Genomic DNA, 15,133 nt, shown 5'->3' with positions numbered 1-15,133 from the left:
CGCTGCTCTCGGCGCGCCCCCCCTCCCTGCACATCGCGCGCTGGAGCGAACCCAGCGCGCCCCCCCCTCGCGCTCGCATGCACACAGCCTGCAGGTGCCTCGCACACCACATGCACGGGTATCCACGCGCGGGACGCAGCCGCGTCGGCGCACCGCCCGTCTGGCGCGCGGGTACACTCACACACACACACGCACCGCGCACGCGGCCAGGCTCACGCGACGCCCGGGCGCCCGGCGCTGCCACCCCGTCCCGTCCGCAGCAGGCTGCCCGCAGGCGGTGGCACAGCGCAGGGGCCACGGGAGGGCGGGGAAGGGGTCTCGGTCGCTCCCTTCTGCCCAGCTCACGGCGTCTGCGCGCCAAGGCGCTTGGGCTTCAGGCTGCCCAGGAGGGTCTGCACGCCCTTGCGGACGGTGGAGCCCACCCGGCGGGCCACGGAGTCGGCAGGCGGCGCCGGCAGGCAGGAGCTGGAGACCTGGGGCCGGGCGTCCAAGCACTTCTGATAGCGCAGCTGGGGGCAGAGCGGAGGCGTGAGAGCCCGGTGCCAGCACCCACCCCGGTGCCCGCCCGCCCATGCCGCCCGCGCCGCAGCGGGGACTCACCATGCAGGCGGCCTGCAGCGCCTCGCTCAGCCCCGCCGCGTTGGGCTCGCACCAGACCATGTGGCAGCGGAAGGCGCCCGGGGCGCTGGCCATGATGAAGGCGAAGGAGCGCACGTCCCGGCCCACGCCCATGAACGACAGGAACCGCACGCGGCACTCGCACAGCACCGCCTCCGTCTGGGGGCACAGGAGTCAGGGCGTCTCCGCGGCCCCCCCCCCCCCCGGCACGGCCTGGCAGCCCTCCCGCCCGCGCCCTGCAGCCGGGACGAGGCCCCGGGGCGCCCGCGGCCCCCGGCCGGGCGCCGCCTCACCTGCTCGTGGGTGATGGTGAGCGTGGCGGGCGCCACGTTGACCACGATGGGGGTCCAGTGCTCCCTGCTGCTGGTGGCCAGCGCCGACTCCAGCGCCGCGTTGATGACGTCCATGCCTGGGGAGGGGGCCGAGCAGGCTGACGCACCGTTGCCGCGGGGGGCCGGGGCGCCCCGCTGCCCACGGGCAGGCAGAGGGCCCGCGCCGCCGTGCGCCCTGCCCGGGGCCTTCCCCGCACCGCTGCGCAGGGCGCACGGCATGCGCAGCCCCAAGACGTGCGTGTACCCACACCCGCACCCCCCCCCACGCGTGTGCGCGCACCCCACGCCCAGTCCTTCCGCAAGGCGCGCTGCCCGTGCCCCACACTCACCCACGGGCTTGGCGACGGGCACGCAGCCCAGGTAACACACCTGGAACTTCTGCACCACCTCGCTCTTGGGTGCGGGGAACTCCACTGCGGGCAGAGGGCAGGGTCCGCTGTACCGCGCTGCACGGCCTCCCGAGCCCCAAAGCGCCCCCCCAACCCCAGCCCTCCACGGCCTCCTGCACCCCCAGCTGCCCCACGGCTGGCCCTGCACAGCCTTCCCCATCCCCATCTCCTCCAGCCCAGCCACGGAGTCCCCCAACTCCCCACGCTCAAGCACACACAACATCCAGACCCTCTCCTGCCTCCCCCCACAGATGCACGTCACCCCCACCCGTGACGCCCCTTCAGAGGCCCCCCCCAGCCCTTGCTCCCTGCAACGTACCCTGGAACGGGATCTCCACCATCTTGGAGGAGTCCATGGAGAGGCCGTTGGCCAGTGCCCGTGCGCTTCGCCGCTCCACCATGATCTAGGGAGAGAGCGTGAGGGGCACCAGCCCCCCGTCACCCAGTCGTGCCATGGCTGCCGAAGCCCTGCTTCCCGCAAACAGGTCTAGGAACCCCACAGCAACCCAGGGACATCAGGGAGAGCTGGGGGCCAGGGATCCCACCTGGGAGCAGACACGGGGCAGGCTGGGGGCCGGGGGGGGGTCTCACCTGGGAGCAGACCTCGTGCAGGCTGGTGGCGATGTTCTTGGCGGGGCTCTCGCAGCGGAAGACGTGGCACTTGAGCATCTGCGTCAGCTGGTCCCGGGCCACGTAGGCGAAATCCCTGCAGGGAGGCGCTGCGCTCAGGGCCCCCGCTCCACGGCCTCCAGCCCACCCCGTGCCCCCACCCCGGTGGCTCCCCAGCACGGTGAGGGACGGACTGGGAGACGAGGGGTCCGCGCGCCGAGAGCAGGGCCGGGCAGCGGTGCCGTACCTCTCCCTGTGTCCCGCGTCAGAGCAGCAGGAGAGAGCCAGAGAAGAGAGTTAGCTGGGGCCGGGGCGTGCGGGTTCCCCACGGCCCCCCCGACACGGGGGTCCCCACCGCGACAGCGTGGGTCCGTGACCCGGCCCACGAGACCCAGGCCTGCCCCAGGACGGCTTGGGGGCTCAGCCCCGACAGCCCCACACCCCCCCTCTGCTTCGTGCACAGAAACCCCTATGGCCCCACGTGCACAGGCCCCCGATGCGCTTTGCATGCACGGCCCCTGCCAACGCCCCCGTGCCTCGCGTGCACACGATCCCTGCGCACCCCTGCACCCCGCGTGCGTGCAGATCCCCGCACACCCCACGCTCCACGTGCACGGGACCCCCCGCACACCCCACGCCCTGCATGCACATGGACCCACGCACATCCCCACGCTCTGTGTGCACGGGACACCCTCCAGAGCACCACAACCTGCACGCGCACAGCTCCACCCCACGTCCCCACACCCGGCACGCGTGGGGCATCCCCGCATGACCCCCACCCTGTGAGCACGGGGCCCCGCACGGTCCCTGCACGCACAGGAATCCCTGCGCAGCCCCCCACCCTGCAGGCACAGGATCCCCCATTCTGGCCCTGCAGACCCCTGTGCCCTGGGTGCTCCCCACACAGTCCCCCCACCTGGGGTCCCCAGCTCCCCCGCACGCCCCTGCTGTGCTGCATCACAGGAGATCCCGCACGGCCCCAAGCCCTGGCATACAGGGACCCCCACGTGGCCCCCCCAGCACGAAACCCCGTGCCCAGGCGCCACGCGGCCCCGGCGGCTCCCACCTGCCGCTGTCGCGCCCCACGCCCCAGACGCGGATGCTGGCCACGGGCTGCGCGTGCAGCAGCGCCTGGTCCTGCGGGTCCACCAGCTTCAGCGTCTGGCTCTCCAGGAGCAGGAGCATGGCCCGGCCCTGGGGGAGAGACGCATCAGGGGCCCGACGGGGGGGCAGTAGGGGCCAGAAGGGCAATATGGGGGCAGAGAGCAGCGACAGGGGTCGGAGGGGTGATATGGGGCCAGAGAGCAGCGTTAGGGTCTAATGCGAAGGGCTGACGGCTGGTGCTGGAGGGGAAACGCAGGAGCCAGAGAGGGGCGTTAAGGGCCAGAGGGGTGGACGCTTGGGGGGGCAGGGTGACACAGGGCTGGAGAGCAGCGTTTGGGGCAGGAGGGACAACGTTTGGGGGCCGGAGGTGGGGCACGGGACGGGCACTCACCTCTCCCCAGGTGCCCGGCGGGCCGTGCTGGTGCAGGGACAGCTGGCGGATGCAGTTGTTCACAGCGATGCTGCTCTTCCCCGGCGCCAGCTCTTCTTCGCTCATCTCCACCCAGCCCAGCGAGCGCACCGCGAAGCACTGCAGGGGCACAGCACGGGCTGGCACGCACCGCCGGGCACGTCCCCAACCGGGGCAGGGGACAGGACGGGCCCATTCCCAGGGACACGGAGTCCCCTTCCGGGACAAGGCCAAGGAGGATGGCCGGCTGCCTTTCCACATGCACGAGGCACATCCAGGGCCCTCCGGACACTCGTCCCAGGGGCAGGGCTGCCCATCCGCGCTGAGCCACAACCATCGTGGTGGCAACGCCGCCATGATGCCAGGGCAGGAGGGGGCCCAGTCCCCCTGTGACACTGGGCAGAGGCGAAGCAGGGGCAAGCAGGGAAAGGACCAGACCCCAGCGACGTGTGGGTCTAGGGGGACAGGGCCTGGGGAGAGCCGGGCAGGAGGCCCTGCGTCGCGGGAGGAAGGCCCCAGCACTACGGCACCCGTGGGCCTGGGCCTACCTTAGAGCCCAGCTTGTCCTCTTCAGCCTGGGCCATGCTGCAGGAGCAAGGGAAGTCGTCACCATACTGTCCCTGTTCGCTGCCCTGGGGCCCCCAGGTGGTGGAGACCCCAGAGGAGCCCTGCTCTAACCACAGAGCACCGCCACCCCGGGCCGAGAGCCCAGGCGCCCGGCTCCCAGCACCACTCGACTCCCCGGCCACCCCGGGAACCCAGACGTCCGTCTCCCAGCACCACTCGACTCCACGGACACCCCAGGAACCCAGGTGTCCAGCTCCCAGCACCACTCGACTCCCCGGACACCCCGGGAACCCAGGTGTCCAGCTCTCAGCACCACTCGACTCCCCAGACACCCCAGGAACCCAGGCGCCCGGCTCCCAGCACCACTCGACTCCCCGGACACCCCGGGAACCCAGGTGTCCAGCTCCCAGCACCACTCGACTCCTTGACCACCCCAGAAACCCAGGCGCCCGGCTCCCAGCACTACTCAACGCCTCCTGGACACCCCGGGAACCCCAGCGCCCGGCTCCCAGCAGCACTCAACCCCCCAGGAACGCCGGGAATGCCAGCGCCCAGCTCCCGGTGGGCAGGCAAGCAGGGCCCACAGCAGCCCCACACACCTGACGCCCGGCGAGGCCAGTCCCGGTGCCGGCGGCTCCGCGTCCTGTGCTCCAGGCTCCCCAGTCGCCTCCTCTGCTGCAGAGTCCTGGGGAGGGAAGAGGGGGCTGGCAGAGGCCAGACGCAGCAGGGTGTCATGTCCCCCCCCACCACCACCAACCAGCCCACGGCCGCCTCTTACCTTCCAGAAATCCCCGTCGCCAAAGCGCTCAACCGGGGCGAAGCCGGTCCAGGCGAGCTGCGGAGAGAGCGGGGCCGGCTCAGTGAGCGCGCACGGGGCGAGGCGTCCCGAGCGGGTCCCCACCGCCTGCCCGTCCCCCGCGCGCCCCGGGGCTCACCGGCTGCTCCTCCGACGGGGTGTTGCCCTGGGAGCTGTGCGCCGAGCCCCGGGCCAGCCCCGAGGGCGGCTCCCACTGCGTGGTGCCCGTGGGGATGTGCCAGTAGTAGGTGCCCGAGGTGTCCTGCACCCGCATCCATCCCGCAGGCAGGTCCGAGTCCGTCTCGAAGGAGTTCCGGGTCCAAAATGAGTCTGGGGGTGGGGGGGGAGGGGTTGAGAGGACCCCTGCACGGCACGGCCCCCCATGGGCACCATGGAGCCTCCCTGCCCCCCAGGGCTGGACACCTGCCCCATTGCCCAGTAAGGTAGGCTCCTCCCTATCAGGGCGAGCACCAGCCCCCACATCAGCATGACCATGGGGGTCCCACAGACAGGTAGGGCACAGACCCCCCCATTGCCATGACCATGGGGGTCCCATGGCCAGGCAGAGCAACAACCCCCCATCACCATGACCATGGGGGTCCCATGGCCAGGCAGGGCAACAACCCCCCCCATCGCCATGACCATGGGGGTCCCATGGCCAGGCAGGGCAACAACCCCCCCCATCGCCATGACCATGGGGGTCCCATGGCCAGGCAGAGCAACAACCCCCCATCACCATGACCATGGGGGTCCCATGGCCAGGCAGGGCAACAACCCCCCATCGCCATGACCATGGGGGTCCCATGGCCAGGCAGGACAACAACCCCCCATCACCATGACCGTGGGGGTCCCACGGCCAGGCAGGACACTGCCCCACACATTAGCATGAGTGTGGGGTGTCCCACGGCCAGGCCGGGCACCAGTCCCCCATAGGGACAGGGGACCCCACCGCCAAGCATGGCACTGAGACCCCATATTCAGTGGCCCCGCAGGGCAGATGCGTGGATCAGGCCTCGTGCCCTGGCTCAGGACCCCCAGGACTGGGGGGCAGTGCCGCAGCCGCCCCCCCCACACGCCAGGAGACCAGCCACGCCACGGAGAGCAGCCCGAGCACCAGGGCAGGGAGGGCTCCCCGCGCCGCTGCCCCAGGCCCGCCGGCACCAGCCCCTGCCCGCAGCCGCCCCGGCGCCCCGGCCCTGCTGCGCGGCCCCTACCTGGGCGCGTGTCCAGCAGGACGATGGCCAGGAAGTAGTCCTTGCTGTACATGGCGCTACCGCCCCATCCCGGGGTCCCGCCGGCGGGGACCGCACGCTGCCGGCCAGAGCGCAGCCTAGAGCCCCCGCGCCCCCCGGCCGCCGCGCCGCCCTCTCGCCGGAGCCGCGGGGGACGCGCGGTGCAGGGCCGGCCCTAGGCGCCCGTCTGTCCGTCCGCCCGCCGGCGCCTCCCTGAGCCCCCAGCCCACGCGGGCGTCACGCCGGCCGGGGAGGTGCCGCCGCGCCCTGCCATGTCCCCCCCCTCCCGCACCGGGCACGAGCGCCGCGCTGACGCCGGCAGCCCGCATCCTTCCCTGCCCGCCGCCGCCGCGGGGCACGGACCCCCGCCCCGCGTCCGGGCGCCCGGCATCGCCCCAGCGCCGGCCGGCACGGGCCCGCGGCCCTGGCGCAGCGCTCACCTGCCAGGACCGCCGGGATGCAGGGATGCAGGCGTTTCCCCGGCAACCACTGACGGCATCGCCACAGGCCGGCGCGGCGCGCGGGGACGGGGGCGCGCGGCGGCAGCGGGGACGCGCGGCACTGCGGGAGCGGGGCGCTGGGGGCCACAGCGGGGCCGCGCAGCCAGGGACGGGGGGGGCGTCGGGGTGCAACGGGGCTGCGCGGCTGCGGATGGGGTGCTCAGGGACACAGCGGGGATGGGGAGACGGCCCAGCTGGGGACAAGGCTGGGGTCACACTGGGGGTCACTCAGCCGGAGATGGGGTGTGGGGGGGGTCCAGCGGGGGGGGGGGGCCCGGCGGCACAGGGTGCTGCGGGGGTGCAAGCAGCTACGGCACAGCCAGCGGTGGGGGTTTGGGGAGCATGACGGGGGACCGACAGCCAGAGAGGGGCGCGGGGTGACCGCGCAGCGGGGACGGTTCGCCACAGGGCGCAGCGGGGACCGCTCATCCAGCGACAGCGTGGCGGGGCACAGCCAGACACAGGAGCTACAGCGCAGACAGCTAGAGTAGGCAGAGCCCCACGGAGCCAAAAGCGGGGTGCCACGGGGCGCGCGGCGGGGTCGGGGAGAGCGCGGGAGCGACGGGGTCGGGACAGCCGCGGACGGGGTGCCGGAGCGGGCACAGGCAGGCCAAGCGGCGGGGAGACGGGGGGGCAGCAGGGCAGGGCCCCGGCGGGCTGCCGACCCCCCCCCCCCCCAGCGGGCAGCCCCGTGCCCACCTGTGTCGTCGGGGGAGCTGCAGGCAGGGCTGCCCTGGCTGAGCGTGGCCCAGCTGGAGTCCTCGTCGCTGGCGGTGCTGCTGCGCACGCCGAAGAGCAGGCTGGCGCTCTTGCCGTGCTCCCGGGGGGCGCGCTCCGAGCTCTGCTCCGACTCGGCCGTGATGGGGTCGCTCTGCACCGGGGTGGAGTCCCCGTCCCCCTCGTCGTCCTCCTCGTCGTCCTCGTCGGCGCCCCCGCCCTGCAGGTCTATGAGGAGGCCGCCGCCGCCGCAGCCGGCGTTGAGGGCGTTGCGGGCCGACACCTCCAGCTCCTCGGGCGGGGGGCCCAGCTCGTTGCGGTTCTGGTCGCGCTCGGCCGCCTTGCGCAGCTGGTTCTGCCCGTCCTTCACCCACTTGGCGTTGGCGGGCTCCTCGCCGGGCGGGGGGCCCAGCCCCGCGGCGCTCTGCAGGTCGGTGCACGCATAGATGCGGCGGCCCTTGGGGGAGCCCAGGGGGGCCTTGGCCCGCAGCACCTCGCCGGGGGGGCCCTGCAGCGCCAGGCTCAGCCCCAGGCAGCTGTTGTCGTTGGCCAGGTCGCTCCGCTTGCTGAGGGACCCCGACATGGCTCCGGGGGCCTGGGGGCACAGGGAGAGGTGGCACCGGGCGGTCATGGCCCGGGGGGACGCGGCCCCGCGCGGCCCCGCGCTCACCTGCTGCTGCTGCCGCCTGCGAGGGCTCCTACACGCCCCGGGGCGCCGGCGCCTCCGTGTCCATGGGGCCTGCGGGCACGGCGGGCTCAGGGGGCCGCGGGGGCGAGCACAGCCCCACCGGCGAGGGGCTCCCCGCGGCCGGAGCTGCCCCGCGTCCCGTCCCCCCCTCCCCGCGGCCACCCACGCTGCCCCCGGGCACCTGCTCAGCCCCACTGAGCGCTGGGGTGGCGCAGACCCCGCGGGCGCTGCACGCTGCCCCGCTGCCCACCCCGGCGGCCCCAGCCCCGCAGGCTGCAGCCCCCTCCGGCCCGGCCCCTTCCCCACCTGCCGCTCAGCCCCACGCGGCCCCTCCACGCACCCCGGCCGGCAGGGAGGGGACCCCGCTGCAGACCCCACACCGCACCAGGCCAGCCCAGAGCTCCGCGTGGAGCCCCCCAACCTCGCTCTGCCGTAGGGGCCTGGCACTGTCACCACCCTACAGCCCCCCCCCCGGGGGTCTCCATGGCCCTCGCAGGCCAAGCCCCACGCTGCCCCCTCAGCCCTCTGCCCCCTCCCCAGCCCCCAGGCCCTCTATCCCCAGCACTGTGCCCCCTCCCCGGCCCCCAGGCCCCTTGTCCCCACCCCCAGGCTCCCCTCCCCAGCCCTCAGACCCCCTGTCCCTGTCCCCACCCCAGCGCCCCGCTCCCCAGACCCCCGTCCCCAGGACTGTCCGTCCTGCCCATTCCCCCAGCCCCATGTCCTTCCCCAGCCCCAGCAACAGCCCCAGCTCTCAGACCCCCCTCCCCAGACCGCAGGCCCCCCTCTCCAGCCCGTGCCCCCTCCCCAACCCGTATCCCCTCCCCAGATCCCCTGTCCCCAGCCCGTGCCCCCTCCCCAGATCCCAGACCCTCTGTCCCCAGACTGTGCTCCCTCCCCAGCCCTCACACCCCCTCCCCAGACCCCCTCCCCAGATCCCAGACCCCTCCCCAGCCCGTGCCCCCTCCCCAGACCCCCCCCATCCCTCAGACCCCCTCCCCGGACCCCAGACCTCCTGTCCCCAGCCCGTGCCCCCTCCCCAGACCCCCCCCATCCCTCAGACCCCCTCCCCGGACCCCAGACCCCCTGTCCCCAGCCCCTGCCCCCTCCCCGGACTCCCCCCCCATCCCTCAGACCCCCTCCCCGGACCCCAGACCCCCTGTCCCCAGCCCCTGCCCCCTCCCCGCACCCCCCGCCCCAGCCGCAGCCGGCGCCCCCGGCCCCCAGCGCCCGCGCGGCCCCCAGCGCCGGGCCCGACCTCATCCGAGCCCCCAGGCCCGGCCCGGCCCGGCCCCCGCGCTCGCTGCAGCCGGGCCCAGCGCGGCTCGGCCGGGTCACGCTCGGCACCGGGCGCCGGGCCCGGTCCAGTTTCCAGGCGGGGACCCGGCCCGACCCGACCCGCTGCCCGCGGAGCAGAGCGGAGCGGCCCCGCGGCGAGGAAGCGCCGCCCAGACCAGGCCAGGCCAGGCCAGGCCAGACCAGACCAGCCCGGGCCGCCGCCAGCCCCCGCCCCGGCCCCGGCCCCGGCCCGCTGCGGCCCGCCCGGTACCTGCGGCGGCTCCGCTGGCGGGGTGGGGGGGGAGGGGGCTCCGCGGCCGCTTCCGCTTCCGGGGGCGGGGCGGGGCGGCGGGGGGCGGGGCGGCGGCGCAGCGCAAGCGGGCACCGACCGGCACCGACCCGACCCGACCCGACCGGCACCGACCCGCACGGGATGGACCTGACCGGCACCGACCTGACTCGACCGGCACCGACCCGACCCGACCCGACCCGACCGGCACCGACCCGCACGGGATGGACCTGACCGGCACCGACCTGACTCGACCGGCACCGACCCGACCCGACCCGACCCGACCGGCACCAACCCACACGGGATGGGCCGACCGGCACCGACCGGCACCGACCGGCACAGGATGGACCGACCGGCACCGACCCAACCCGACCCGACCGGCACCGACACGCACAGGATGGACCTGACCGGCACCGACCCGACCCGACCCGCACGGGATGGACCGACCAGCACCGACCTGACTCGACCGGCACCGACCCGACCCGACCCGACCCGACCGGCACCAACCCACACGGGATGGGCCGACCGGCACCGACCGGCACCGACCGGCACAGGATGGACCGACCGGCACCGACCCAACCCGACCCGACCGGCACCGACACGCACAGGATGGACCTGACCGGCACCGACCCGACCCGACCCGCACGGGATGGACCGACCAGCACCGACCTGACTCGACCCGACCGGCACCGACCGGCACGAGATGGACCGACCAGCACCGACCTGACTCAACCGGCACCGACCGGCACGGGATGGACCGACCAGCACCGACCCGACCGGCACCAACCGGCACCGACCCACACGGGATGGACCCAACCGGCACCGGCCTGACCCGACCCAACTGGCACCGACCCGCACGGGATGGACCTGACCGGCACCGACCCGACCCGACCGGCACCGACCGGCACCGACCGGCACCGACCCGCACGGGATGGACCTGACCGGCACCGACCTGACTCGACCCGACCGGCACCGACCCACACGGGATGGACCCAACCGGCACCGGCCTGACCCGACCCAACTGGCACCGACCCGCACGGGATGGACCGACCAGCACCGACCCGACCAGCACCAACCGGCACCAACCCACACGGGATGGACCCGACCGGCACTGACCCGACCCGACCTGCCCGCACAGGTAGGACCCGACCGGCACGGGATGGACCCGACTGGCACCGACCGGCACCAACCCGACCTGACCCAACCCAACCCAACCAGCACGGGATGGACCCGACCCAACCCAACCTGACCTGACCCAACCCGACTCGACCAGCACAGGATGGACCCGACCGGCACCGACCGGCACCAACCAGCACCAATCCGACTGACACGGACTAGCACGGGATGGACCCGACCGGCACCGGACCCAGACCGACCAGACCGGACCAGCACCGACCAGCACTGACCTGAGCAGCACCAGCCAGCATGGGACCAACTCGCCTGGCACTGGCCGGAACAGACCGGCACCGGACCAGCACGGGGCAGACCCCACCGGGACCAACCGGCACTGACCGGCACCGGACCAGCACGGGGCAGACCCCACCGGGACCAACCGGCACTGACCGGCACCAGACCAGCACGGGGCAGACCCCACCGGGACCAACCGGCACTGACGGGCACCAGACCAGCACGGGGCAGACCCCACCGGGACCAACCGGCACTGACCAGAGCGGACCTGAGACAGGCCTGACCGGCACCAACCGGCGTGAGACGGACCCAACCGGGACAGACCGGACTGGTACCAACCTGAACGGACTGGAACCAACCGGCACTGACTGGACCGGACTGACTGGAATGACAGACCGGACCAGCACTGGCACCAGACCAGGATGGACTGGAACGGACCCAGCTGGCACCAGCATGGAGCAGAACAGCACCAGCATTGACATGGACCCAACCAGCACCGACCGGAACGGACCAGAACAGCGCCAGCACCGGCACTTCACCAGCACCGGGCAGCACGGAGCGGCGCAGTACAGTGGGACATGGGACACTGCGCACAGCACGATCGGTGCAGTGTGGCACAACACGGCACCGGCTGGGGCAGCACCACGTGGGCCAGAGCTGGTTGGAAGAGCTCGGTGCGGTGTGCCACAGCACGGCACAGTGCCGTGTGGCACGGCCCAGAGGGATGCAGTGTGCCACGGCACGGCACAGTGCCATACGACACAGCACAGACGGGTGCGGTGTGCCACGGCACGGCACAGTGCCATACAGCACAGCACAGAGGGATGCAGTGTGCCACGGCACGGCACAGTGCTGTACAGCACGGCACAGAGGGGTGCAGTGTGCTACAGCACGGCACAGTGCCGTACGGCATGGCACAGAGAGGTGCGGTGTGCCACGGCACAGCACAGTGCCATATAGCACAGCACAGTACAAACTGGTGCGGTGTGCCACAGTGCAATAGACCACAACACAGCACAGACGGGTGTGGTGTGCCATGGCACAGTGCCGTGCGATACGGCACAGACAGGTGCACTGTGCCAAGGCACAGTGCCGTACAGCACAGCACAGATAGGTGCGGTGTGCCATGGGACGGCACAGTGCCATACGGCATGGCACAGATGGGTGCAGTGTGCCACGCACAGCACAGTGCAGTAGAGCACAACACAGCACTGTCAGGTGCACTATGTCAAGGCACAGTGCCGTACGGCACAGCACAGATAGGTGCGGTGTGCCATGGGACGGCACAGTCCCATATGGCACGGCACAGACGGGTGCAGTGTGCCACGGCACAGCACAGTGCTGTGCGGCACCACGCAGCACAGGCTGGTGCAGTGTGCTACAGCACGGAGCAGGGCGGAAGGGTGCAGCGCGTAACGGCCCAGCACGGCGCAGAAGGGCATGGAGTGGGGCGGAAGGGTGCAGCGCGTAACGGCCCAGCACGGCGCAGGAGGGCACGGAGCGGGGCGGAAGGGTGCAGCGCGTAACGGCCCAGCACGGCGCAGGAGGGCACGGAGCGGGGCGGAAGGGTGCAGTGCATAACGGCCCAGCACGGCGCAGGAGGGCACGGAGCGGGGCGGAAGGGTGCAGCGCGTAACGGCCCAGCACGGCGCAGGAGGGCACGGAGCGGGGCGGAAGGGTGCAGTGCATAACGGCCCAGCACGGCGCAGGAGGGCACGGAGCGGGGCGGAAGGGTGCAGCGCGTAACGGCCCAGCACGGCGCAGAAGGGCACGGAGCGGGGCGGAAGGGTGCAGCGCGTAACGGCCCAGCACGGCGCAGGAGGGCACGGAGCGGGGCGGAAGGGTGCAGTGCATAACGGCCCAGCACGGCGCAGGAGGGCACGGAGCGGGGCGGAAGGGTGCAGTGCATAACGGCCCAGCACGGCGCAGGAGGGCACGGAGCGGGGCGGAAGGGTGCAGCGCGTAACGGCCCAGCACGGCGCAGAAGGGCACGGAGCAGGGCAGAAGGGTGCAGCGCGTAACGGCCCAGCACGGCACAGGAGGGCACGGAGCGGGGCAGAAGGGGGCAGCGCGTAACGGCCCAGCGCGGCGCAGAAGGGCACGGAGCAGGGCGGAAGGGTGCAGTGCGTAACGGCCCAGCACGGTGCAGAAGGGCACGGAGCGGGGCGGAAGGGTGCAATACCACATGCACACATCACAGTGCCGTGTGGTGCGGCATGGAGCAGCACAGAACAGGCTACTACGGAACAGCGCAGCACAGTGTGTACGGCACAGCACGGTGCGGAGCAGCACCAAATGGTATGGTATGTAACAGCACAGCACACGCTGCAGTGTGGCACAGAGCAGCACTGAAGCGTACGGTGTGTGACAGTACAGCAGAGCAGAGCAACACAGCACTGAGCAGCACAGTACGGCACAGCACGGCACAGTACAGTACAGCACAGCACAGAACAACATGGCACCGAACGGTACAGTACCTAACAGTACAGCACGGTACAGTACAGCACAGCGTGGCACGGCACTGAACAGTACGGTATGTGACGGCGCAGCACAGTGCAGCACGGCACAGAGCAGCACGGTGCAGCACACAATGGTGCAGACCAGCACAGCCTGGCAGGGTGTAGCGCAGTACAGGGCGGGACAGCATGGTATGGTGCCGAACGGTGCGGAGCAGCACAGCGTCATACAGCGTGGTATGGCACGGCGTGGCACTCAATGGCACGGTATGGCCAGAAGAAGGCAGTATGGCACAGCGCAGGCCGGAGTGGAATGGCACAGAGCAGAAAAGGGTGGTGCAGTAACGTATAGCACAGCACAGTACAGTAACATACAATATAGTAACATATGGCACGGAGCGGCACAGAGCTGCACGGTACAGCACAGAATGGCATGGCACAGCACGGCATGGCACAGTGCAGCAAGGACAGACAGGGCACCGAACAGCACGGAATGGCACAGAATGGGTTGGTACAGCACAGGACACCGCAGCGTTGTATGGAGCGGCACAGCATGGCACAGGACAGTGTGGTATGGCATGGCATGGAAAGGCACGGCGGGGAACAGCACAGCACGGCACAGGAGAGTGCGTTATGGCATGGCGTGAAGCAGCACAGTGCAACACAGGGCAGTGCGGCACAGCATGGCACAGGATGGAACCGTATGGCACACATCATTGCAGCACAGCGCAGCACGGCATGTTACAGCACGGAGCAGTATAGCACAGGATGGGACAGTAGGGAACGGTACAGTGTGGTACAGCATGTTATGGCACAGCACAGTACGGCAGAGCATGGTGCAGCTCGGCACATTACGGTACAGCATGGTACAGCCTGTTGCAATATGACACAATGCAGTACGGTGTAGCATGGGCCGGTGTCTGCGGCACGGCATGGCACAGCATGGCACAGTACAGTAGAGCCCAGCATGACCAGGACACACCTGCACCCACTGGGCTCCTACCCCACTGCCCCGCACCCACCAGGTACCCACACCCACTGGGGTCCTCTGAGTGGCAGGGCTGGGGGCGCTGGGCTGTGTGGGGCAGGGAGGTGACGTGCAAGGGCAGGGCAGGTGCAGTGTGACTGCAGTGTAGATGTAGCGCAGGGACCATGCAGTGCAAGGCTGTGCAGGGCAGATGCAGTGGAAGTGCAGGGCAAGTGTAGCATGGGGGCTGTGCAGTGCAAGGCCGTGCAGGGTGGATGCAGTGTACAGGCAGAGGAGGTGCAGCCCTGGCACTGTGCAGTGCAAGGCCGTGCAGAGCAGATGCAGTGGAAGTGCAGGGCAGGTGCGGCACTAGGGCCGTGCAGTGCAAGGCCGTGCAGGGTGGATGCAGTGTACGGGCAGTGGAGGTGCAGCGCCAGGGCCATGCAGTGCAAGGCCCTGCAGAGCAGGCCATAGGCCATGCACAGCCCGGTGGCCTTGAGGCCCCAGCACGGGGCTCTTGAGGCAGCTCCCGGAGCCTGCTGGGGCCCGGCAGCAGCAGTGCTGCTGCGCCGAGGCCTGGCTGCAGGCACGGCACAGCGCCACGAGCTGCAGTGGCGCAGGACGGCCACTGGCGGGGCTGGGGCTGCTGGATGCAGACACGTCACCACACAAGGACACTGCGGTGGCCGTGCCAGTGCCGTCCGGCCCTGCCTGGACAAGGTGGGGGTGGCGCAGGACGGCCACTGGCGGGGCTGGGGCTGCTGGACGCGGACACGTC

General features: G+C 71.6%; 1 protein-coding gene across 2 annotated transcripts; it reads right to left on the bottom strand.

Annotated features, from left to right (window-relative positions):
* Positions 1–263: 263 nt before the first annotated feature.
* Positions 264–9,542, bottom strand: APBB1 (amyloid beta precursor protein binding family B member 1). 2 transcript variants are annotated; one of them, XM_067302086.1, is made up of 15 exons: positions 9,508–9,542; positions 7,944–8,012; positions 7,256–7,868; positions 4,964–5,154; positions 4,807–4,863; positions 4,628–4,713; positions 4,010–4,046; positions 3,444–3,581; positions 3,015–3,142; positions 1,931–2,045; positions 1,659–1,743; positions 1,280–1,363; positions 912–1,027; positions 601–777; positions 264–509 (listed from the first exon to the last, which is right to left on the bottom strand). In XM_067302086.1, the coding sequence occupies exons 3-15, from the start codon at positions 7,854–7,856 to the stop codon at positions 342–344; spliced, it is 1,983 nt and encodes a 660-aa protein (XP_067158187.1). In that variant the 5' UTR covers positions 7,857–7,868; positions 7,944–8,012; positions 9,508–9,542; the 3' UTR covers positions 264–341. The 2 variants fall into 2 exon arrangements, with proteins under 2 accessions (XP_067158187.1, XP_067158259.1); XM_067302158.1 differs by having other exon boundaries at positions 7,256–7,871; positions 7,950–8,012; positions 9,508–9,539.
* Between the last annotated feature and the right edge of the window lie 5,591 nt (positions 9,543–15,133).

The sequence above is a fragment of the Apteryx mantelli genome, chromosome 1, assembly GCF_036417845.1.
Source record: "Apteryx mantelli isolate bAptMan1 chromosome 1, bAptMan1.hap1, whole genome shotgun sequence".
In the NCBI taxonomy this organism is placed as follows: Eukaryota; Metazoa; Chordata; class Aves; order Apterygiformes; family Apterygidae; genus Apteryx; species Apteryx mantelli.
This window is presented reverse-complemented; position numbering and strand designations above follow the sequence as displayed.